A 24,179-nucleotide genomic window follows, 5' to 3' on the forward strand; every position below is an offset into this window, starting at 1 on the left:
CAGATGGGAATGCCCACAGCCACCAAATTTGGCGCTGTCAAACTGCTCAGCGCCTAACTCACCCCTAAGCCCTAGCAGAATTCACACACTAAGAATTCTCCCAACTCTCTCATCTGCAGGGTCCAATTTTATTGGCCTACTCACAGCATGCCTAACCCGCAATAAACAGTGATGCTGCTGCCGCCCTCCCTCTTATACCCAAAAGCCCAGTGGTTAAAGCAATCACTCAAGATGTGGGAGATGCTGGTCCAAATCCCCACTCTGCCTGATTCTAGGAGGGAACTTGAACCGGGGTCTTCCATCTGCAATGTGAATGCCCTAGCCATGTGGCTCTAGGATATTCGGAAGGGGGAGGAGGGGTCCTCTCAGTCTCTAGTGTTGAAGCTGTTACACTGTATAGGACATACTTAAATAGTCATTGGGCTAAAGAGAGAGTAAGAACGACTCTATAACTCAATGGTTAGGGCACTTACCGTCTCCTCCTCCTCAGTTTTATTTGAGAAAGGGCTTAGATACCTAACTTCAGGAGAAGGTTCATGGCTGTGAATCCCAAGCGGGAGATTGGTATCTCCCTTCAGCTTGGGCACCCAACTTCCTTTGAAAAGCACTAAACTCATTGAAGTTCTACAAAATTCTGGACTATTTTTTCCCATTCTAATTTTAATAAAACCTAATTTCAGTTGTCAGCTTTTGCAGAACGGTTGCAAAACTTAGGATGTGTTTGCAGGATGGCTGTCATAGGCAAAGCTACTAAGTTTTGACAGATTGAGTTGTTCTGCTCCAAAGTTCAAGGAAGAAGAAAAGCAGCTATTATGAGAAATTTTGTATTCATCTGAATTCCTTTTAATCTTACTTTATTTAATGCTGTTGACTAGCAACAGTGTTCAACCTCAGAACTGACTGAATTTCCGTGGTGAACAAAATCATGCTTACATATACACCTCCACCCCGATATAATGCTGTCCTCTGGAGCCAAAAAATCTTGCCGCGTTATAGGTGAAACCGCGTTATATCCGAATTCGTGTTATATCGGGTTGCATTATATCGGGGTAGAGGTGTAGTAAAATTTTGTTTACCCAAATGAAACGAAGGAGACACAACTTAATTTGGATAAATGAGATTTTGATGAGTGGAGGACTTCTTATTCATTTAACATACACCGGGAACTATAACTCCATGTTGGATATGAACATTCTTTGGATAATCAAGTAAGCAAGGCTTCATTGTTCCCCTTACCTTTCTCATAAGGGTGTTGTGAGGCACTATTATTATTTAGTGCTCATAAAGTGCTCTGAGATCTTTGCATGAAAGGTGCTATATAAGTGCAAAATATTTTTTTATTATTAAAACTTAACAAGTGCCTTGGCTTCTCTTGCAGGATTTTCCACTTATTTCAGTTGTGCCTTTTTAATTACTTAGAGAAATGATGAAATCATATCTCTGTGTTGGTTTAATTGGAATTATTGATGTCTGAAGTAGCATCTACTCTGAGAGAATTGAGTTTGATCAAAGTCTAACACAGAATGGTTTAGTGAAGTTAAAAATTCAGCTCCTAATTAAAAAAACAAGAGTGAGAGCACACCCCAGATGCACATTTTCTACTCTGGAAATGGTTAATTATATTTGGGAAAATAGAATCCTCTTAGTGCTTTTCAAAAAAAAAAAAAAAAAAAAAAAAAAAAAAGTAGACAACAGTGACTTTCAGCTTCTAATCCTGGATATTTGCTAATGACTAAAACACTCACTACTCCACTCTTCTTTGGATTTTCATCTAGATACATTAACAGACACATCACCTAACAGTCTCTTACATTTACGCATTCTTTAGTTTAAACTAGAGCTGTACGGTGATTAAAAATTCCATTTTGCAAAGAATTTTGAGAGTTCCAAATATGTCTTTGTTCCAATATGGAATGAAAATCAAAAATTTTGACATTGTCCAGGAAGGAAAATGCTGGGGGGAAACATAGTTTTGGGTTGATCTAAACTTTTAGTTTTGATTTTGACGTTTTGATTGTCTGTTATTTTGTAATATATGATGCAAAAGAAAACAAAATGTTAAATAAAAAGTCATTTCAGAATGAAAAATCAAAATGTTTCATTCGAAAGATGTTAAAATGGGACATTTTGACTGACAATTTTTTTTTCAGTTTTCTTCCAAAATGAAGTTCTGGTGAAATCAATTGGTTTCACAAAGCACTTGATACAGCTGGAACTGCCTAATCCAGCAGGATATGGCTTTGTCGAACTTTCTCCAACTAGCTTTAGTTTCAACTTCTCAGACTTCCCAAACAAGAAGATGTAATAAACAAAAGAAAAAGATATTGAATGTATTGACTGGATTGTGTGTGGGATATGCTCTGCAGAAAACCGCTTTCATTATAGTGCATGTTGAGAAATGCAAATGGGCTACAGAGGAAGCTTTAACACCATTGGGGTGAGTGTGGTTCCAAGCAGGGCACAACAGAGAGAGGCTTGTACTGCCATTGTGCACACAAGGCAACTAGAATGCCACCGATGTGTGTGCTGTATGTAGGGTGACCAGACGTCAGACAATAAAATCGAGACCATCCCGATATTTAGGTGTTTGTCCCGCGTCCCAACCGATCTTTGTCCCGATACTTCGCTCCGCCGGCAGCACTTGGTTTTTTTTGTTTTTTTGCTTCGCCGGCGGACCCCCTCCCCCCCATGTGTCCCGATATTTTCTTCCTCTCATCTGGTCACCCTAGCTATATGGTCTGTGTTTAATTTTCTCCAAGCAATCCTTCCAGCCCTTCACAGTCTGACATTTCAAATGGTCTTTCTTTGTAGCCTCTCCTCTATGGAAAATAAACATGCTTATTCCATGATGGACAACACTAACCACGAATGATCTCTGGAAGGCTTTTTGCATTGTCTGTTTGTGGATTTATTTCATAGAATCAATCATAGAATCATAGAATATCAGGGTTGGAAGGGACCTCAGGAGGTCATCTAGTCCAACCCTCTGCTCAAGGCAAGACCAATCCCCAACCTAATCATCCCAGCCAGGGCTTTGTCAAGCTTGACCTTAAAAACCTCTAAGGAAGGAGATTCCACCACCTCTCTAGGTAACCCATTCCAGTGCTTTGGAAAGTTTAAGACTATTGAAAATGCTCTCCTGAAGCTTAAAAAAATAGTGTTTGTTTTTTTTAACATTCAACTGGCTTGGAGGCTTATTAAAGAGACTGGAGCTGTCTATAGGGCATGGGTACTATATACATTTAAGTTAGCATTTGGCTTCTTTTCTTACCTTAGGGTTAGATACAGGAGTTTTGAGGATGACAGCTGACACTTTTCGTAGTGGAAATAATTTGCCTTTTATCGTTTTCTTACCAACTGCTGCCTCCTGTTAACAGTGAAATTGTTTTGAAAAGTATGCTGTGGTATTGTTGGTGTTCTGTTGTGAGAGAGACACATTTTTGAGCTTACCATTTGGTCCCTTGACGTGTTATCTACTTATGCTAAACAGACTGTTCCACCTTGTACTCAGATGTGACTTTGTACTCTGAGTTCATTTCCCAGACCTGAAGAAGAGCTCTGTGTAAGCTCAAAAGCTTGTCTCTCTCACCAACAGAAGTTGGTCCCATAAAAGATATTACCTCACCCAATCTGTCTCTCTGTTTTGAAAAGTGTTATTTAGTCTCAACCATATTCTCTTATGACAAGGCTCAAACTAATCAAGAGAACTTCCTAATAATGTGGATGTAAGCTTCCCAGTGAAGTGGTAGGAGCTCCATCACAAGTCTTTTTGACATTAAACTGGGAAAAACACTGAAGAATATCTTGTAGGGAATATTTCTGCACTGTCACAGGATGGGACTAGATGAGATAATTAGCTATTCCCACTCCTCTGTGATATTGAACTTAAACATTTTAAGTGCTGGGTTTAGTGATATATTAGCTGGTAGTACACCTGAAGATTGCCCATGGGATAGTCTCCTTTCAGCAGTATAACAATGCTAAGGCTTATCAATGAAGCTATTTCCACCGGAGAACTGTGTCATTTGAACATTGTTTGTGGAGCACTTTATTGCTGGGCAGTTGGTGCATCAAAGGTTATGTGGAATACGGTCTGTCAGTATGCTAATGCATAAGAGGCCAAATTCATCCACTGTGTAATTCCCAGATTTCACTGGTGAATGGAGTTAAACCATGGATCATTCACTTAATTTAAGAACTCGCTGTGAAGTAACAATTTCCTCTGACACAATCACTTTCTTCATTCCCTCAGATATTATCCTTTCAGCTACCTCTGTTAGGCAACTGTTGTCAACATTTACGATCTCTGGTAAGAGTGCTAAGTCCCTTAATTTGTAGTGTAACAGAAGGTTCAGATCAGGTTCCATTTCTGAACTTCAAAGCTAGCCCTTATTTTTCTAATAAACCAGACCAAAACTCCAGATGCAAGCACCCCAGAACTCTGGGAAGTTCACATCCAGTTGTGAACATTGCAGCTAAGGCACATCTCTCTCCACCTTTTTTGGGTGGAATCATTTTCTCCTAACTTCTCTAGTCAGTTTTGATCTAGTTTATTAGAAACGTAAACTATGTTTTTGCATTCCTAGAGGAGTTTTTAAACTAAAGGCTTGGGGAAAGCCCACAGGTGCGGACAGAAACTTCACTTAAGGGAGGATTTATTAAAGAGGGTCCTCTATATCATAGTAAAGAGGAGAGGCTAGAAGTTGATAAAGTACAGGTAGAAACTGACAAACAAAAAAGAGTCCCATTCAATTACATTACATAAAGGCAGACAGCTACATATTGACAAATTTTATAAGTGCTGATGCAAATGCTAGAAGCCTAAGTACTAAGTTGGGTGAATTACAGTGTGTGGTATTAAATGAGAATATTGATATAATAGGCATCACAAAAACTGAAGGAATGATGATAATCAATGGGACACAGAAATACCAGAGTACAAATTATATGGGAATGACAAAGTAGGTCATGCTAGTGGGGGAGTGGCACTATATGTGAAAGAAAGAACAGAGTCAAATATAGTAAAAATCTTAAATGAACCAAACAGTACCATAGAATCTCTATGGATAGAAATGTCATGCTTGAATAATAAGAGTATAGCTGTAGAAATATACTACCGACCACCAAGCCATAATGGAGAAGATGACTGTGAAATGCCCAGGGAAATTAGGCTAAAAAAACAGAAAACCTAATAATCATGAGGGATTTACAACTATCCTCATGTTTACTGGGTACATGCCACCTCAGGATGGGATGCAGAGAGAAAATTTCTAGACACCATTAATGACTGCTTCCTGGTGCAGCTAGTTCTGGAACCCAAAAGGGGAGAGGCAATTCTTGATTTATTCCTAAATGGAGCACATGATCTGCTCCACTATTTGCCAACTGTTTGGGAATAGCAACCATAATGTCATGAAATGTAACATCCTTGTAGGGGAGAAAATACAAAAGAAATCCACCAGAGTAGCAGTTAACTTCAAAAAGGAGAACTATGCAAAAATGAGGAAGCTAATTAAATGGAAATCAAAAGTAATAGTCACATGAGTGAAATGTCTGCAAGCTGCATGGAAACTATTTAGAAACACCATAATAGACTCAAACAAAATGTATACCCCCAAATAAAACAAAACAGTAAGAGGGACAAAAAATGCCCCCATAGCAAAACAACAGTATAAAAGAGGTAAATAAAGGCAAAAAGGCATCCTTTAAAAATTGGAGGTCAAATCCTAATGAGGAAAATAGAAAGGAGCATAAACTCTGGCAAGTCAAGTGTGAAAGTATAATTAGGCAGGCCAAAAAAGAATTTGAAGAGCAACTAGCAAATGACAAAAAAAATAGCAGCAAATGACAAAAAAAATAGCAGCAATTTTTTTAAAAATGTATCAGAAGCAGGAAGCCTGCAAAATAGTGGAACCATTGGATGATCGAGGTGCTAAAGAAGCACTCAAGGAAGATAAAGCCGTTGGGGAGAAGCTAAATGAATTCTTTGCATCAGTCTTCACTGCAGAGGATGTGAGGGAGATTCCACACCTGAGCCAATCTTTTTAGGTGGCAAATCTGAGGAACTCTTCCAGACTGAAGTGTCAGTAAAGGACGTGTTGGAACAAATTGATAAATGTAACTGTGAAAAGTCACCAGGACTGGATGGTATTCACCCAAGAGTTCTGAAGGAACTCAAATATGAAATTGCACAACTACTAACTGTTATATGTAAACTATTGCTTAAATTGGCCTCTGTACCAGATGACTGGAGGACAGTTAATACAACGCTGATTATTTAAAACAAAAAAAACCAAAAAGTTCCAGAGGTGATCCTGGCAATTACAGGCTGGTAAGCCTCACTTTAGTACCAGGAAAATTAGTTGAAATTATAGTAAAGAACAGAATTATCAGCCACACAGATGAACATGATATTTTGGGGAAGAGTCAACACGGCTTTTGTAACGGGAAATCATGCCTCAACAGTCTAATAAAATTAATTGAAGGTGTCAAACGTGAAAAAGAGTGATCCGGTTGATATAGTTTACCTGCACTTTCAGAAAGCCTGTGATAAGTTCCCACACCAAAGGCACTTAAGCAAAGTAATCAGTCATGGAATAAGAGGGAAGGTCCTCTTATTGATCAGTAACTGGTTAAAATATAGGAAACACAGGGTAGGAATAAATGGCCAGTTTTCACAATGGAGAGAGATGAATAGCAGGGTCCCCTATGTATCTGTGTTGTTCAATTTATTCATAAATGATCTCGTAAACAGTGAGGTGACAAATTTTGCAAACAATACAAATTTACTCAAGATAGTAAGTCCAAAGCAGATTGCAAAGAGTTACAAAGGGATCTCACTAAACGGGGTGCCCTGGGCAACAAAATGACAGATGAAATCCAATGTTGATAAGTGCAAAGTAATCCACATTGGAAATCATAATCCCAACTATACGCACAAAGTGATGGGGTCTAAATTAGCTGTTACAACTCAAGAAAGGGATCTTGGAGTCATTGTGAATAGTTCTCTGAAAACATCTGCTCAATGTGCAGTGGCAGTCAAAACTAACAGAATGTTGGGAATCATTAGGAAAGGGATAGATAAAAAGAAAGAAAATATAATACTATTATATAAATCCATGGGATGCCCATAACTTGAATGCTTCATGCAGTTCTAGTCACCTCATCTCAAAAAAAAAAAAAAAAAGATATATTAGAATTGGTAAAAGTACAGAGAAACGTCATAAAAATGATTAGGGTTTTGGAACAACTTCCATATGAGGAGAGATTAAAAAGACCGGGACTGTTCAGTTTAGAAAAGAGACAACCAAGGGGGATATGATGGAGGTCAGTAAAATCATGACTGGTGTGGAGAAAGTGAATAAAGAAGTGTTATTTACCCCTTCACATGATACAAGCCAGGGGTCACTGGATGAAATTAAAAGGCAGCAGGTTAAAAAAAACCATAAGGAAGTATTTCTTCACGTAACGCACAGTCAACCTGTGGAACTCACTGCCAGGACCAAAAGTATAACTGTTTAAAAAAAAAAAAAAAGAATTATATAAATTCATGTAGGATAGTCCATCAATGGCTATTAGGTAAGATGGTCAGGGATGCAACCCTATGCTCTGGGTTACCCTAAACCTGTGACTGCCAGAAGCTGGCAACAGAGGATAGATTACTTGATAATTGCCCTATTCTATTCATTCCCTTTGAAGCATCTGGCACCTGCTGGAAGAAAGGATACTGGACTAGATGGACCATTGGTCTGACCCAATATGGGTACTGTTATGTTCTCCTCATTCCATACACTAGATCAATGAAATTTGTGGTCAATGATGATTTTTGCTTCTGGAAGCAAACAAATTGTCTTTTTAGTTTTAAATACAGGTAATATGGCAAGATTGGTGCTAAAAGTGTCTGCTATGGTCATCGTGGATTAGAATGGATCTCCCTTATTAATTTTGTTCTTTCATTCCCAAGCAGTTTTTGTCCTAGTGCTCCTATCTAGTATACTGTAGCACTGCTTGGGTATTGCACATGCAGGTATAACAGTATAGTGGCCTAATTGAATTGATTTTCAAGGGCCAAGATTTCCAATATATCTTTAAAAATTGGACCAATTTTTGCTGATGACTCACCAGTACAGGTAACACTGCACAGCCTTGGGTCTGTTTGGTTGTTTAAGTATCGGCTTTATAGTAATTATGTGGTGGAAGGATGACCTCACTGTTAAGACACTGGTCTGTGAATCAAGAGATAGGAGTCTATTCCTGGCTCTATCATAAGTTTTCTGTGTAACCTTGGGTGACGCACTTAACTCTTTGTATCTCAGTTGTTCCATCTGTAAAACAGGAATACTACCTACCTACCTACGCTACTATAGGAAACCCTATAACCTACCAACTTTGAAGCCAATATTTCTTTGTGGCTTACAGAGGAATGGCTAAAATCTAGTTCATATCAGAAACTCAAATACAACCTTAATTGTGGACTACTATGGTTACTCTCATTCCCTGATAATTGGCTGCTAAAATTTTCCATTAAATACTATGGCAGTATTCGTGTTTCCTAAATAAGTCTTTATGCTTGGTATGAAAGAATCCAAAACTTTGTCTTAGATAATATATTGTGAATTGACAACCATCTGGCTAGCTCAGCGACTTTTAAATTGCAGCCTTCAAGTGTACTGCAGATTTAGCATACAAATAGACTAATATGAAGAGACATGCACTAAACTGATAAAGAAATCAGTTTGGAGTGTTTATAAAAATGGATTTCAGTAAATGAGGTGTGATATATTAAAAGAATTAATCTTAAAAATTGCTGGCATCCAATAGTCTGTTATCCTGATAGCTTCAGTTAATCTGCTCTTGGGTTAAACTAATACTTTTAAATTTACACACACATTTTCCAGCTGATTAACAATCCTGATAACACTAATCCACAGTTGCACAATAACTATGTTACAGCTGCTCTTTAACTGTAATAGGTGCCCGGGCACACCATCTACCTCTGAAGTACCATGTAGCTGCTACATATATTCAGTTTTTATTGGGACCTCATGAACATGAGTTGTATTTGTTATATTTACAAACTGCAGTTTTTTATTTTACTTCCCTGTCCTCATGCCCTGGAGCCTGATCCTACACTGATACCTAGAACAAACTGCCACTGCCAGAGTAAGGACAGTAGGATAAAGCCCAACGTAAATATGGCATAACTAAAATCACGACTTGAAAAGTGCCACAAGTATGGAGTAGGGGAAAGAGAAAGAGGAAAGAATGTTAGCACCATTTGGTGCAGACAACTTGCTCAATATCTCTTAATGGGATGAAATTAAGAAAGTTAAAAGTAAGGCTCGATGGAGAAGGAAAACTTCCCTTGAGTGACTATTCCAAAGACAACCACAAGCTTCCACCAGAAAGCAGTTGAAGCTCCATCACTTGGAACATTTAAAACTAGATTAGACAAAAATAGACTCTAGGGAACAATGTTGAATGGGAAAGAGGTTGAGATGACCTAGTAGCTCTTTTCTATCTCAAATATCTGTGATTCTGTGATGTACTGATAGGTGTGAGCTGATTTCTCAAGGTTGAGAAACACTCATTAGTCCTTATTCAGTTGTTACCATTAGAATGCTGTCTATTGGTTCAGATAACTAAGGCTACATCTACACTACAGGGGGGGGGTCGATTTAAGATACGCAAATTCAGCTACACGAATAGCGTAGCTGAATTCGACGTATCAGATCCGACTTACCCTGTTGTGAGGATGGCGGCAAAATCGACTGCCGCGGCTCCCAGTCGACGGCGCTTACTCCCACCTCCGCTGGTGGAGTAAGCGCGTCGATTCGGGGATCGATTGTCGCGTCCTGAGGAGACGCGATAAGTCGATCCCCAAGAGATCGATTTCTACCCGCCGATTCAGGCAGGTAGTGTAGACCTAGCCTAAATTACTTTACCTGAGTATTATCACTATTGTAGGTATTTACCCCTATAGTAAAAATATAGACGTGTAGAGAATGCTGCAGATAGTGTAGTAAACTTACATTTTCCTCTAAAGCAAAACTGGCAGGTTTTAAAGGGTGACCACTAATGACAGAATTGCAGTTTTCATTATAAACATTTGAGAGTAAGCATAATTTCTTCATGCCAGCTGGAAAGGGGCACCAGGGCCAACAGAAAAGGTAGTACCATAATAATAGACCAAATTCAATCCTGAGATAAGCAGATGCAACTATTGAAACTAGAGGAGTGATGGCCACTTACATCAGGACTGAATTTGGCCAAGTAAGGTTTTAGGGGGTTGGTTTGTCTGAAGTTTTTTTGGTTTGGGGAATGGCTGTTGGTTATTGTTTTAATTTTTAGCTTATTAATCTGCCAAATGGGTAATAGTCAGATCACATGCCCCTGCTTCATGCCGTTTTTTTCAAAGCAGTTGTATTCTGTGGGAGCATGGAGGGCCTCTTGAAGTGGGTGCATGTCTCCTCTGAGGTGTGTGGGGGAATCACATTTGCATAAAGCTCTTATCCATATTCAGTTTTCCCTGTCTTAATTTTATGAAAATGGAGGGAGATAGGATTCATGCCTCACTTGTCCAGATGGATGGTCATTAAGCAATTTTATGATGAAGAGACTCTTTAGGGTGATGTTCCTTTGGAACATACAGCTATGATACTCTCCTGGAATTAGTATACTTAACAATCAAAGAGTGTGATTTCAGTTTAGGATGTCCGAGACCTTTGTGATGCTGTATTAATTGGAAAATACCTTAATTTTGTTTTTACCAAGTCTCCTATTCAATAAAGAGCTAAAGAAAAGGATTTCATACTTTTTTTTTTTTACATGAACAGCAATACTCTAGAAATTTGATGAACAGAGGCTTTTATTTTAAAAACTCTGCTGTCTCATTTTGTGTAGAGCCTCTGGTAAAAACAGCATAAGAGTATAATCACATAATGACAGAAATATGGTGAAGCATTTTAGAAGATTGACTTATTTTAATTCTCCATTTTTCATCGGGTTCTGAAACCATTGTGTTTTATTTTGAGGTAAATTATCCTATTTATCATGTCTGCGTAAATACCCCTATGAATAATGCAGGAAGCTGGAATGGTAAAAGTAAAAACTACAGACCTGTCCTCAAAGGACAGGATTAGCATCCTGCAAGAGCTTATTCAAAACCAACTGGTGTCCCTGTTGTACAATGGAAAAATGCACCACTTCATACCTTCTGCAAAATCACCATAATGGAGTGTTGTCAGATCCATTAACAATCCTGTGCTAATGACAGTTAAATAACCAAGTGGGATAAAAGCATGCATTCGAACCTGCTGTACAGTAACTCCTTCCAGATGGGCATTGTGAGCAGGGCTTAAACTGAAAAAAGGTTGGGAGGAGAAGGGCACCACGGGGTGGTGTGGGGGGAAGAGCTGCAATGCCCCTTGTTAAATTAGAGTTAAATAGAAAATGTAAAAATTACATTAATGCAGACTTAATGTTCCACACAGCTGAAAGTCACACATTCATGATAGACAGAAGTTGAGATTCCCACAAGAATATTCATTTGGCTGGGTTGCACATGCACACTATTTTTTTTTATACTATATATTTAAAAATGTAGCGCTTGATCCAAAGTCCATAAAAGTCAATGAGTCAATGGGAGTCTTTCCATTGCTTTCAGTGGGTTTTGGATTAGCCTCATAAAGATGAATATACAGTAAAAGCTGTTTTATCCAGCACATTACCACCCGGAAAACTCTATAAATTGGCATTTCTGACCTCCATTGAGATTCCAGTTTATAGTCTGGTTGGTGCAGAGCCGGAAGGGGGTTGGGGCGTGGGAAGGGGTGTGGAGGGCAGGCTCTGGGAGGGAGTCTGGGTGTTGAAAGGGACTCAGGGCAGCGGGTTGGGGCGCAGGAGGGGATGCTCTTAGGAGGAGGCACCACCTCCGCAGGTCTCATTGGCCGTGGTTCCCAGCCAATGGGAGCTGCAGAGCTAGCGTTCAGGGCGGGATGGGGTCAGAGCCGCCTGCCGCACCTCCGCTTAGAAGCAACCAGGACAGGTCGCCGCTTGTGGGGAGCCACCCAAGGTGAGCACCCACCGGATCCAGCACCCCGCACCCTCTCCCGTGCCCCAACCTGCTGCCCTGAGCCCTGTCCCACACCCAAACTCCCTCCCAGAGCCCATGCCCTGCACCCCCTCCCATGCCGCAACCCCCAGCCTCGCAACCCCTCCCACACCCAAACTTCCTCCCTCTTAGTTATCTGGAATTTTTCACTTACCAGCACCCCCATTCCCCCAACATGCTGGATAAAACAGCTTTTACTGTATTAAGCTATATATTTAAGGGGGCATCCTACTATCTCCTTTCCTTTCCTCCCACTCCCTGCCCCCATAAATGCTTGCAGAGGGCATTAATGTAGTGGAACTTTTGTGCTTCTCCAGCGATCTGTGCCCTTAACATACAGAGAATGTGGAACATTGGTTTGGGGTGGGCTGGGAGAGGAGCAGCGCACATGGACCTGTGACTGCACAGGTCCAGCAGTCATTTCCCGACAGCTGCGTTAGGGCATAGTCCCAGAACAGTTTTGTAGTACTTGTTTGGGGAATCAATACAATTTTGTTGTACAGTACTGTTTTTATTCTTAATTTGTTGCTATATATTTTCCTCCCTTTACTTCCGTTTAACACATCTTTTTGTCTGGAAATCTATATATAATACGCACACTATAGCTTTGTAGGCAATTGAATCATATACTGTAGTAAAAAATCTGGCACTGATATATGTGTACCATATGCATATAAATACTGTGTACTTATGGCATCTTTGATCCAGTGATCTGAAAGTGCTTAATGTGAGTGTATAAAGATGGGAAAACAGAAGGGTGAAGTGACTTATTTGAGGGGGCCAGTGACAAACCTAGAATAGAACCCAGATCGCTTGATTTCCAATCGTCTTATCCAGCCATTAGATATTGCAAAATCTTCTTATATACAAATACCCCACATAAAAGTGCTTCCAAAAACCATAGTACGATAAGATGGAAAATATCCAGCTAGGTCATCTAGCCAATGCCCCTGACAGTGTGGGCTTGCTGTCTCCATTATATGATTTATATACTTTAAAACATCCCAGTTTACAAAGACCTCTTTGTTCTTAAATCACTCAGTATTTACAGAACAAATTCATAAATATTGTCCATGTACGACTTGCTAAAAATAGGGTAAGGGACAATAGGATCAGCTGAAGAGCCTTTTCTTTTTTTCTTTAGCCTTTGTGGACATTTGTGCAAGTGTGCGGGCTAACCAACTGTAATGCATTAGACAAATGGAAAGGCTGCTTTTTATTTTCCCCTTTGCCTTGCATACAGTACTCTAGACGTTTATCAAAATTTCATCGTCTAACCCTTTTCTCTATTCCTGTAGGAAGCTACAGACAAAGATGGTGTTGGTAGGTTAAGGAAGTAATCAAATCGAGAAATAATCAGTGATATCATTTTATTTTTCCCAACATAATGTGCATAGCCTCATGTTCTGACTCTCTTCTCCATTCTTTAAATAGGAGCAAATGCTCTAAGCAGGAGAGCTCTCTAAAAAGTAATCTACTAATGAGCATCCTGTACCATAAACCTAAATCAAACATTCTTTCAAAGGGACTCTGCTTTGGAGATAAACTTTAGGAAAACTCTATTGATTTCATAAATTAAAAACAGTAGAATTGAAGGGAGGGGAGGTCAAGTAAAGGACTGACCCAAGTAAACAATTTTTAGATCAGAGCGCTCTTGGATTCAATACAAGGGAAGAAAAAGAAGCAAGAAGGAGGATTCATTTGCAAATAACCTGCAGTAGCAAAGTCATGCACTTCCCAAATAGGATTAAACTTGTTCCATCAGCCATGACATGTGAAAAGATCATGGTTATAAATTCCATTTGCTATAATGAATTGAAAGCATCTGAATTTGCAAGCAGCGCTCATCATTGATGGACAGTTAGATTTGTACATTGTTTTTATGCTAAAATTAGCTTCCACAAAATATAAAGTACAGAGGGGTGGCAGCAGCAACAGAGTTTAAAGAGTAAACAAGCTGACTTTATTATTAGACAGATGTTGAAGAATGCTAGAAATAAATGGTAGTTGTATGCCAGCACTGTAGAAAATTACATTGCTTCACTTTTAAGCAGAGTATGAACACAAAAATGAAAAGGGGGCTTTGTTTAGATTCCTCAGTTAGATTTAAACAAGAATAAATACTATTATTAAACAAAAGAAAGATGGATCTGTCCTTTTGTGGTGCACTGCTAATATAAAATAATAAATATAGTTAAATTTGGAAAATACTAGGTTCTAATCTATACTGGTCTACATCAGAATAAATTTCACAGAAGTCAATGGAGCCACACTGGTGTATAATATTTGTAAATGGAGATAAGAATCAGACTCAGATTGCTCAATAAGATCCCAGTCTTGCATCAAGATCCAGGGGTGAGAGCCCTGCACCCATGCTCAAGGCAGAATTGAGGCCAAAGTCTGCAGATTTCCATTGTGTTTGTGATACAAGCTTTTATTCTTGTTTTATATGCTGTTGACTAGATAGGAATAATTCTCAGTGGATGAAAGCAGCTCATCCTTGTTGAGGAAAAGACATTCATTTATAATTGGAAAGATCTCCTACAGCGGTGCTGAAAACTGTCCAAGATTTTTTTAAAATGGTTCTGGCTAAACAGAAGAATAAACCATTTTTTATGAACATCATGAAAATATAACAGCTTCTTAATTACTGGAAGGTTAACATAAAATTAATTTGCTAATTTTAATTATAACCCTCCAAAATATACTGCATAAATGCTCAAAGGAGAACAACAGCCAGGTGCCAGCACTAATCAGCCAAGGTTGTTGCAGATTATGATGTTAAAGAAGGTTTAGAAAAATCCTTAGTAAAAGCAACACATGTTTACTGGAACTCTGCAGGGAATCAAACTTTCTGTATATTTCCACTGCTACAAAATTACAGGTATATTGCCATTTGTTCACTCTTTTCCAGAGGATCTTATAACTGCAGCTGAAACATATGATTGCCTTTTCTTTCTGTCACATGCTATTACAATGTATTAACTTTCATCACAGAAACAGTGTGAAAATTGTAATTTCAGCAAGGTGTTAGTTAATTTTTGTAAAGTCTGTTGAACAAATAAAGTCCTGTACAGTGGCCAAGTATTAACTCTAGAGCAGAAATCCAGTTGCTGAAAATTTGTCGTCTTTTGCAGGCTGTACTGGGATGCCCAGTTTGGAGATTAGGCATATTATTAACACTGATTAGGGACCATTTCTATCACCTTTGCTCACACTGCATCAGACTGTCTGGTCCAGCCAAACTCTAGGGCCCAGAGGGCCTTCCTCAGTCCTTGACCAAGCTAGTGACCCGGTCTGGTTCCCAGGGAAAGTTAAAGTAGTGCTGTCAAGGCTGTATCCCTACTTTGAACTATAGGGTACAAATGTAGGGGCCTGCATGAAGACTTCTAAGCTTAACTACCAGCTTAGTTCTGGTCCGCTGCCACCATCCCAAAGCTAATTCCCTTTCCTGGGTAGCCTTGAGAGACCTTCACCAATTCCCTGGTGAATACAGATCCAAACTCCTTGGATCTTAAATAAGGAGAAATTGACCCTTCCCCCCTCCTTCCTTTCACCAACTCCTGGTGAATACAGATCCAAACCCCTTTTGGATCTTAAAACAAGGAGAAATTGACCCTTCCCCCCTCTTTCCTTTCACCAACTCCTGGTGAACACAGATCCAAACCCCCTTTGGATCTTAAAACAAGGAGAAATCAATCAGGTTCTTAAAAAGAAGGCTTTTAATTAAAGAAAAAGGTAAAAATCATCTCTGTAAAATCAGTATGGAAAATAACTTTACAGGGTAATCAAACTTAAAGAGCTCAGAGGACCCCCCTCTTCTGTCTTAGGTTCAAAGTACAGCAAACAAAAATAAACACTCTGGTAAAAGGTACATTTACAAGTTGAGAAAAACAAAGTAAATCTAAGACGCCTTGCCTGGCTTTTACTTACAATTTTGAAATAAGAGAGACTTGTTTAGAAAGATGGGGAGAACCTGGATTGATGTCTGGTCCCTCTCAGTCCCAAGAGCGAACAACCCCTTAAACAAAGGACACACACAAAAGCCTTTCCCCCCCCAAGATTTGAAAGTATCTTGTCCCCTTATTGGTCCTTGGGGTCAGGTGTCAGCCAGGTTACCCGAGCTTCTTAACCCTTTACAGGTAAAAGGATTTGGAGTCTCTGGCTAGGAGGGATTCCATAGCACTGTACACAGGAGAGCTGTCACCCTTCCCTTTATAGTTATGACAAGTGCCATGGACCTATCAGCCAGTCTCAGAGGCTTCCAAGCCATGATTCTTTTTGCCCGGCCATCCTACCTATATTTGGGGTCAGGAGAGGCATCATGGGAGTCGCTACAGCAGCCCTACACCAACAGAAAATTTCCCCTATGCCAAGAGAATCTTAGAGGGATGGAGCCAATGATTTTAAGTCTGCACTGCTCTGGAGGACTAGTACAAAGCAGACCGGGTGGAATTGAGATCATACCCAGTAGGACTACTTTTGTCGTTAAATAATATTCCATGTAATGGTGGTAGAGTAGGGCCCTTAGGATCATAATTGTACACCACCTGTACAGCACTTTAAAACACCACCAGCAGCAAGAATGATCTCATATTTTGTTTTAGATCATTAAGCTTTCATTCTACAGTGATACTTCAGGATTCTCAGAAAAAGATACAGGGCCAAATTCTCAGTTGAGAATCTTCCTCAGAATGTTTTATGTACATGGAAAAAATAGTTCCTTACCTCTGAATAAAAACACCTTATTTACGTATTATAGTAAAAATTTTATTTACTTTTTATGTTTCAGATGTCCTACTTGTTGTTTTTGCTGTTGTTGAACCAACTGTGTGTTTGGAACCATAACAAAATACAATCCATATTTTAAAGGAAGACTTAAAAAAAAAAAAAAGCATCTAAAATGTTGGTGTCAAAGGAAATTAATTTTCTGGCTGGCTTGTGTTTTTCTCTGAGGCAGATATTGATGAGTGTGCAGAGGGGATCATTGAGTGTCACAACCATTCACGCTGTGTTAACCTCCCAGGGTGGTACCACTGTGAGTGCAGAAGCGGTTTCCATGACAATGGAACCTACTCATTTTCCGGGGAATCCTGTATTGGTAAGCAAAGATCAGCATAGAACTTTTTTTCCTTCTGCATGGTGTCATACACTGACTATTTGAGACAGCATGTCCTGAATGGTTATTATATTTAAGGCAAAAATTAGGATGTAACTAACCATTTGTTAAGCTCATCAGCATCCTTAGTAATACAATGTAGACATTGATAAAAGAGATCCGAACCATTGCATTTCTGAATGGTTATGTGGAATACGGACAATCAGAGGCCAAACGTCTGACTTACTGTCCTTAGCCATTTATCACCATAAGTAAATAACAGGGCCCCTTGTAGGTTGTTTTGCAAGTGTGACAGGCTACAGAATATGAACCATCGCTTTCAGATTTCAGCACAAAGATTTGGGAACACATTTAATCATAAGTCAGTGTTATTCATTGTGTATTATCATTTGTATTTATCTTGTTTTATTTTTAGGGCTATTCAAATAGCCTCAAATGCTTTCTATGCTGTACGTACTGTATTTGGAGGACAAGGTCATAAGGACACAGATTGAAGGCATTTTTGAAAGTCTGTAGGAATCCCATTCTATCGTTAGGCTCTGTGATCTAGTGCTGAAAGTGGGGACCAGGAGTCAAGATGCCAGGGATAAAGTCCTGGTTCTGCCACTTTTATATGCTATGTGTAAACTTGGTTTGGTCACTTTACTTCTGGGGCACAAGACTGCATGTAAAAGTGCCAAGCAGTGGGAACACCACAGAGCGGATATTGAGCAGGATATACCTCTTCTGTCACCACATTACTTCCCTTCCACCACCATAGATGTGACTCTTCACTGCCTCTCCATATGACAGTGTGTTGAAGAGACCTTGGCTAAAGGACAGGGAGGCAAGACAGAAACACATACACCAGCTACTATGTTGCATTCTTCTGAATACTGTGTTCTTAGGAAAATCTACAATGTAAGTTTCTATAGTTCCTTGTAGCAATTTCCCCACAAAAAACCTCACACCCAATAAACACCTTGGGCCCTGCTCCCAAGTTCATAGAGTCATAGAAGATTAGGGTTGGAAGAGACCTCAGGAAGTCATCTAGTCTAATCCTCTGCTCAAAGCAGGACCAGCACCAACTAAATCATCCCAGCCAGGGCTTTGTCAAGCCAAGCCTTAACAACCTCTAAGGATAGAGATTCCACCACCTCCCTAGGTAACCCATTCCAGTGCTTCACCACCCTCCTAGTGAAATAGTGTTTCCTAATATCCAATCTAAACCGCCCCTACTGCAACGTGAGACCATTGCTTCTTGTTCTATCATCTGCCACCACGAGAACAGCCTAGCTCCATCCTCTTTGGAACCCTCCTTTCAGGTAGTTAAAGGCTGCTATCAAATCCCCCCTCACTCTGTAGACTAAATAACCCAAGTTCCCTCAGCCTCTCCTCGTAAGTCATGTGCCCCAGCCCCCTAATCATTTTCATTGCCCTCCGCTGGACTCTCTCCAATTTGTCCACATCCCTTCTGTAGTGTGGGGACCAAAACTGGACGCAATACTCCAGGTGTGGCCTCACCAGTGTTGAATAGAGGGGAATAATCACTTCCCTCGATCTGCTGACAATGCTCCTACTAATACAGCCCAATATGCCATTGGCCTTCTTGGCAACAAGGGCACACTGCTGACTCATATTCAGCTTCTCGTCCACTATAATTCCCAGGTCCTTTTCTGCAGAACTGCTGCTTAGCCAGTCAGTCCCCGACCTGTATGTGATTCTTCCTTCCTAAGTGCAGGACTCTGCACTTGTCTTTGTTGAACCTCATTAGATTTCTTTTGGCCCAATCCTCCAATTTGTCTAGGTCACTCTGGACCCTATCCCTACCCTCCAGCATATCTACCTCTCCCCCCAGCTTAGTGTCATCTATGAACTTGCTGAGGGTGCAACTCATGCCATCATCCAGATCATTAATAAAGATGTTGAACAAAACTGACCCCTTGGGGCACTCCGCTTGATACCGGCTGCCAACTAAACATCAAGCTGTTGATCACTATCCATTGAACCCGACAATCTAGCCAGCTTTCCATCCACCTTATAGTCCATTCATCCAATCCAAACTTCTTTAACTTGCTGGCAAGAATACTGTGGGAGACCATATTAAGAGCTTTGCTAAAGTCAAGATATATCACATCCACATCCAGCTTCTATATGCTCAGGTTCCGGATCATCTCCACTCTGCATGCCCCTCCAGTGCCTTCAGCTTTCAATCTACTATCTCTCATTCTGATTTCTACCCTCCCTTGTCTCTCATCAGGCTCTTCAACCCCTTGATGCTCAGTTTCAGCACCCACTCACTTTCCTGTGTAGCCACCCCGAGTTCCCAATTACACTCATTGTCTCTCCCTCAGAGATTTGCTCACATCTTTCATACTGGTGGAAGTTCCACATGAGGAGATATGCATGCTGAGCAAACTCTGCATCTCCTTTCCTCCTGGTGGCCCCAGGACTCTGGTTTGGCTGTATGTGTGGACTGTGTTCTTTCAAAATGATGTAGATTCTGTATATTTCCTCTCTGATTCAATGGAAAAGATGCTAGTTTGAGTCTGATCTCTGGCCTGATTCAGCACCATTGACATCCATGGGAGTTTGCCCTTGACTTCCAATGGGAGCAGGTTTAGGCCCTTGTGCCACTCTTTACGCCTATAGAAACCAGTGATTTCAGTGCAGTTTCTTCCCATTGTGTAAATTAGATCAGAATCCGTCCAGATTCCATAGATAAATGTTAAATTTGAAGGTGCTAAAGTAATATTCATTTTAAAATTCTGCCTTTACGGAAAAGTCTGATAGATTTAATAGAGAATTACATCTTCTTTACAGAACTTTTAAACCTGTCTATATAATTCTATAACAGGGATATAATATCTCTTTTAAATTTTATCATTTGGTTTAAAATCTTTAGAAAGGAGAGATTTAGATTAGCTTCTTAGAATTCTGTTTGATTTCTTTAGAATTCTGTTGATTTCATCCCTATTCAATTCTGTGAGAGTTTTCCATAAAGGTGATATTTGTGACAATGCTATATATTTACCATGAAAAACTTTATTTTGCACTGTAAATGCATTTTGAGGTTTTGTTTTGTATACACAAGTGAGAAGGTTCTCCCTACTAATAAAAAATGAGAAATTGTAAATTTCAGTTGTCCATTGAGAAAAAAATTAGCCAATTAAGGCCTGATTTTGTGCTAAGTAAAGTTAGTGGAAGTTTGATGGAAGACTGGGCCTATAATTTAAGAGAAAAATCTACAATTAACATTCAAAAGCAATACTTTATAGACTGTCCAACAAAATTATATTAGCTTTTTATGCTTTGTCCTAAACAGACTCTTGCTACCAGGCAATGTATGTACATAAATTCCCAATGGTCAATTTCATGAGGGTGGTTGTGTCAAAAATAATGAATTTCACAGCATTTCATGGTTTAATAGATACAATTCCACATGAAAGTCATTTATACTCAAACATATTCTTAGATATTTAAAATTCTGCTCTATTTATTTAAGTATTGTAAAAGGAGTGTCAGAGAGTCTAATTTTATCACAAAGTAAAGCAACATGAAATAACCCCAAAAGGTCCCAAAGAGTACTAAGCATAAAGGACAGAGTTCCTTCATGCCTGCCTGTCTCAGATATTTCAGAGATGCCTACCATCCTGCTGTGTAAGCACTGGTAACAAATGTAATAAAGGCCTTGGACCAAACCATGATTGTAATTCCACTGTCTACAGTCTACACCAAGAATGTATTTAGTCCAGTGTTGTCACAATTTTGCATTGTCCAATTTCCTCTTTTATAGATGGGTGCACTACCTGCTAAAGTCAGTAGTCCGAGTTGCAGATGATGGGAGTTGTGCTCATGTAGTAAGGGCAGAACTGAGCCCAAAATGTTACATTCCATGATATACTTAGAAGATTGAAGAGCAGTGTGCTTTCTTCAAAGCAAACTGCCCTCGTTTTGACCTGCACAGTGTGTTGGAAGTTCACGAGGTGAGACATTTTTCTCACCATGTGTAAGCAGTAAATGGAATGTGAAATCGATGGGATTTTTTTAATTAAATAGCTTTTCTGAGCCATCTGCTGCTGAGCACCACAGCCAAAGAGAGCAAACCAGTTTCTGATAATCTTTTATACTGGTTTAACAGTTAGAAATTAAACAGAGAATTCTGCTATTCAAGTAGATCATTTAAAGATTAAACTGTTAAATTCTTTTAAAAAATATTATTATACTATGAATGAAACATGGATGTTACAAGCACATTCAAGCTGAAGATAAACTATAGCCATGTTACCTGAACACTGATTTGAACCACTTTATAAAGTTTATTTCCATGATAAAGTATTTAGAGTCAAGGCCAGAGTCATTGAGCTATTTATTCTAGATGAGAGAGGTTTCATCTGCATAGCAACTGTCTTTGCTTTACAGTCCCATGTGCATGAGAAATTGTGGGCCAAAATCACAGTGGAGTTACTCCAGGGATGAATTTGGCCCAGTGTTTAAATATTTTGTGATTAGTCTAAGAACATAAGAATCTAAGAATGGCCATACTGGGTCAGACTCAAGGTCCATCTAGTTCAGTATTCTGTCTTCCAACAGTGGCAAGTATCAGATGCTTCAGAGGGAATGACCAGAACAGGGCAATTATTGCATAATCCATCCCTTAATGTCAGCTTCTGGCAGTCAGAGATTGAGGGACAACCATACCATATGATTGCGTCCCTGATCATCTTAACTAATAATCATTGATGGACCTATTCTTTTTTGAACCCAGGTATATTTTTGGCTTCCGCAATATCTGTTGGCAACAAGTTCCACAGGTTGATCGTGCGTTGTGTGAAGAAGTACTTCCTTATGTTTGTTTTAAACCTGCTGCCTATTAATTTCATCGGATGACTCCTAGTTCTTGCGTTATGTGAAGGGGTAAATAAAAACTCCCTATTCACTTTTTCCAAACCATTCATGATTTTATAGACTTCTATCATAATCCCCCCTTAGTCATCTCTTTTCTAAATTGAGCAGTCCCAATCTTTTTAATCTTTCCTCATATGAAAGCAGTTCCATACCCCTCATCATTCTTGGTTTGTTTGTTTGTTTTTTGTTTGTTTGTTTTTTGCCCTTCTCTGTACTTTTTCCAATTCTAATCTTTTTTGAGATGGGGCAACCAAAACTGCATGAAGTATTCAAGATGTGGGTATTTCATTGATTTATATAGTGGCATTATGATATTTTCTGTCTTCTTATCTATCCTTTTCCTAATGTTTTCTAACATTGTTAGCTTTTTTGACTGCCGCTGCACACTGAGCAGATGTTTTCAGAAAACTATCCACGATGGCTCCAAGATCTTTCTCGAGTGGTAACAGCTAATTTAGACCCCACCATTTTATATGTATACTCGGGATTATGTTTTCCAATGTGCGCATTACTTTGCATTTATGAACATTGAATTTCATCTGTCATTTTCTTTTCCAGTCAATAAGATTTGTGAGATTCCTTTTTGGCTCTTCACAGTCAGCTTTGGACTTCACTATCTTGAGTAACGTATCATCTGCAAAGTTTGCCACCTCATTGTTGACCCCCTTTTTCACATAATTTATGAATATGTTGAACATCACAGGTCCCCATGCAGATCTTTGGGGACCATGCTATTTACTGCTCTGTACTTTAAAAACTGGCCATTTATTCCTACCCTTTGTTTCCTAACTTTTAACTAATTACTGATCCATGAGAGAACCTTCCCTCTCATCCCATATCTGATTATTTCACTTAAGAGCCTTTGATGTGGGACATTGTCAAAAGCTTTCTGAAAGTCCAAGTATGCTATATCCATGGTATCACCCTTGTCCATATGTTTGTTAACCCCTTCAAAGAATTCTAATAGATGATGAGGCATGATTTCCCATTACAAAAGCTATGTTTACTCTTTCCCAGCATATCATGTTCATCTCTGTGTGTGATAATTCTGTTCTTTACTATAGTGTCAACCGATTTGCCAGGTACTGAAGTTAGGCTTACCTGCCTGTAATTGCCAGGAACACCTCTGTAACCTTTTTTTAAAATCTGCATTACATTAGCTATCCTTTAGTTATCTGATACAGGGGCTGATTTAAGCAATAAGTTACATACCATGGTTAGTAGTGCTACAATTTCATATCTCAGTTCCTTCAGAATTCTTATGTTGATATCGTCTGGGACTATCATCTTATTACTGTTTAATTTACACCTCTACCTCAATATAACGTGACCCAATATAACACGAATTCGGATATAACGTGGTAAAGCAGTGCTCCGGGGGTGGGGCAGGCTGCGCACTCTGGTGGATCAAAGCAAGTTCAATATAACGCGGTTTCACCTATAACGCGGTAAGATTTTTTGGCTCCCGAGGACAGCGTTATATCGAGGTAGAGGTGTATCAGTATATTCCAAAACCACCTCTATCAACATGTCAGTCTGGGACAGTTCCTCAGATTTGCCACCTAAAAATATCAGGTGTATCAGGTGTGGGAACCTCACATTCCCTGCAGTGAAGACTGATGCAAAGAATTCATTTAGCTTCTCCCCAATGGCCTTGTCTTCCTTGAGTGCCCCTTTAGCACTTTTATCATCTAATAGCCCCACTGATGGATTTGCAGGCTTCCTGCTTCTCATGTACTTAACTATTTCCTGCTGTTAGTTTTTGTGTCTTTTGCTAGTTGCTCTTCAAATTCTTTTTTGGCCTAATTATACTTTTCTTGGCAGAGTTTATGCTCCTTTCTATTTTCCTCACTAGGATTTGACTTCCAATTTTTTAAGGATGCCTTTTGCCACTAACTGCTTCTTTTATGTGGTGGTTTAGCCATCATGGCATTTTTTTGCTGCTCTTATTGTTTAGTTTTTATTTGGGGAATACCATTAGTTTGAGCCTCTATTATGGTTTTTAAAATCATTCGATGCAGCATGCAGGCACTTCTCATGACTGTTCCACATTTATTGTGT

The 24,179-nt window shown here is 39.4% G+C and overlaps 1 protein-coding gene across 3 annotated transcripts in view; it reads left to right on the forward strand.

Annotated features, from left to right (window-relative positions):
* The window catches only part of NELL1 (neural EGFL like 1), a 445,942-nt gene that overhangs the window by 392,512 nt on the left and 29,251 nt on the right, over positions 1-24,179 (forward strand). For 2 of the 3 annotated variants that reach the window (XM_065402716.1, XM_065402718.1), the window contains one exon: positions 17,073-17,213. The exons of the other annotated variant lie outside the window; for it this stretch is intronic. In XM_065402716.1, the coding sequence (XP_065258788.1) occupies positions 17,073-17,213 (141 nt within the window). The remainder of the gene's footprint in view (positions 1-17,072; positions 17,214-24,179) is intronic. 3 annotated transcript variants of the gene reach the window in all.

This window comes from Emys orbicularis, chromosome 4 (assembly GCF_028017835.1).
Source record: "Emys orbicularis isolate rEmyOrb1 chromosome 4, rEmyOrb1.hap1, whole genome shotgun sequence".
In the NCBI taxonomy this organism is placed as follows: domain Eukaryota; kingdom Metazoa; phylum Chordata; order Testudines; family Emydidae; genus Emys; species Emys orbicularis.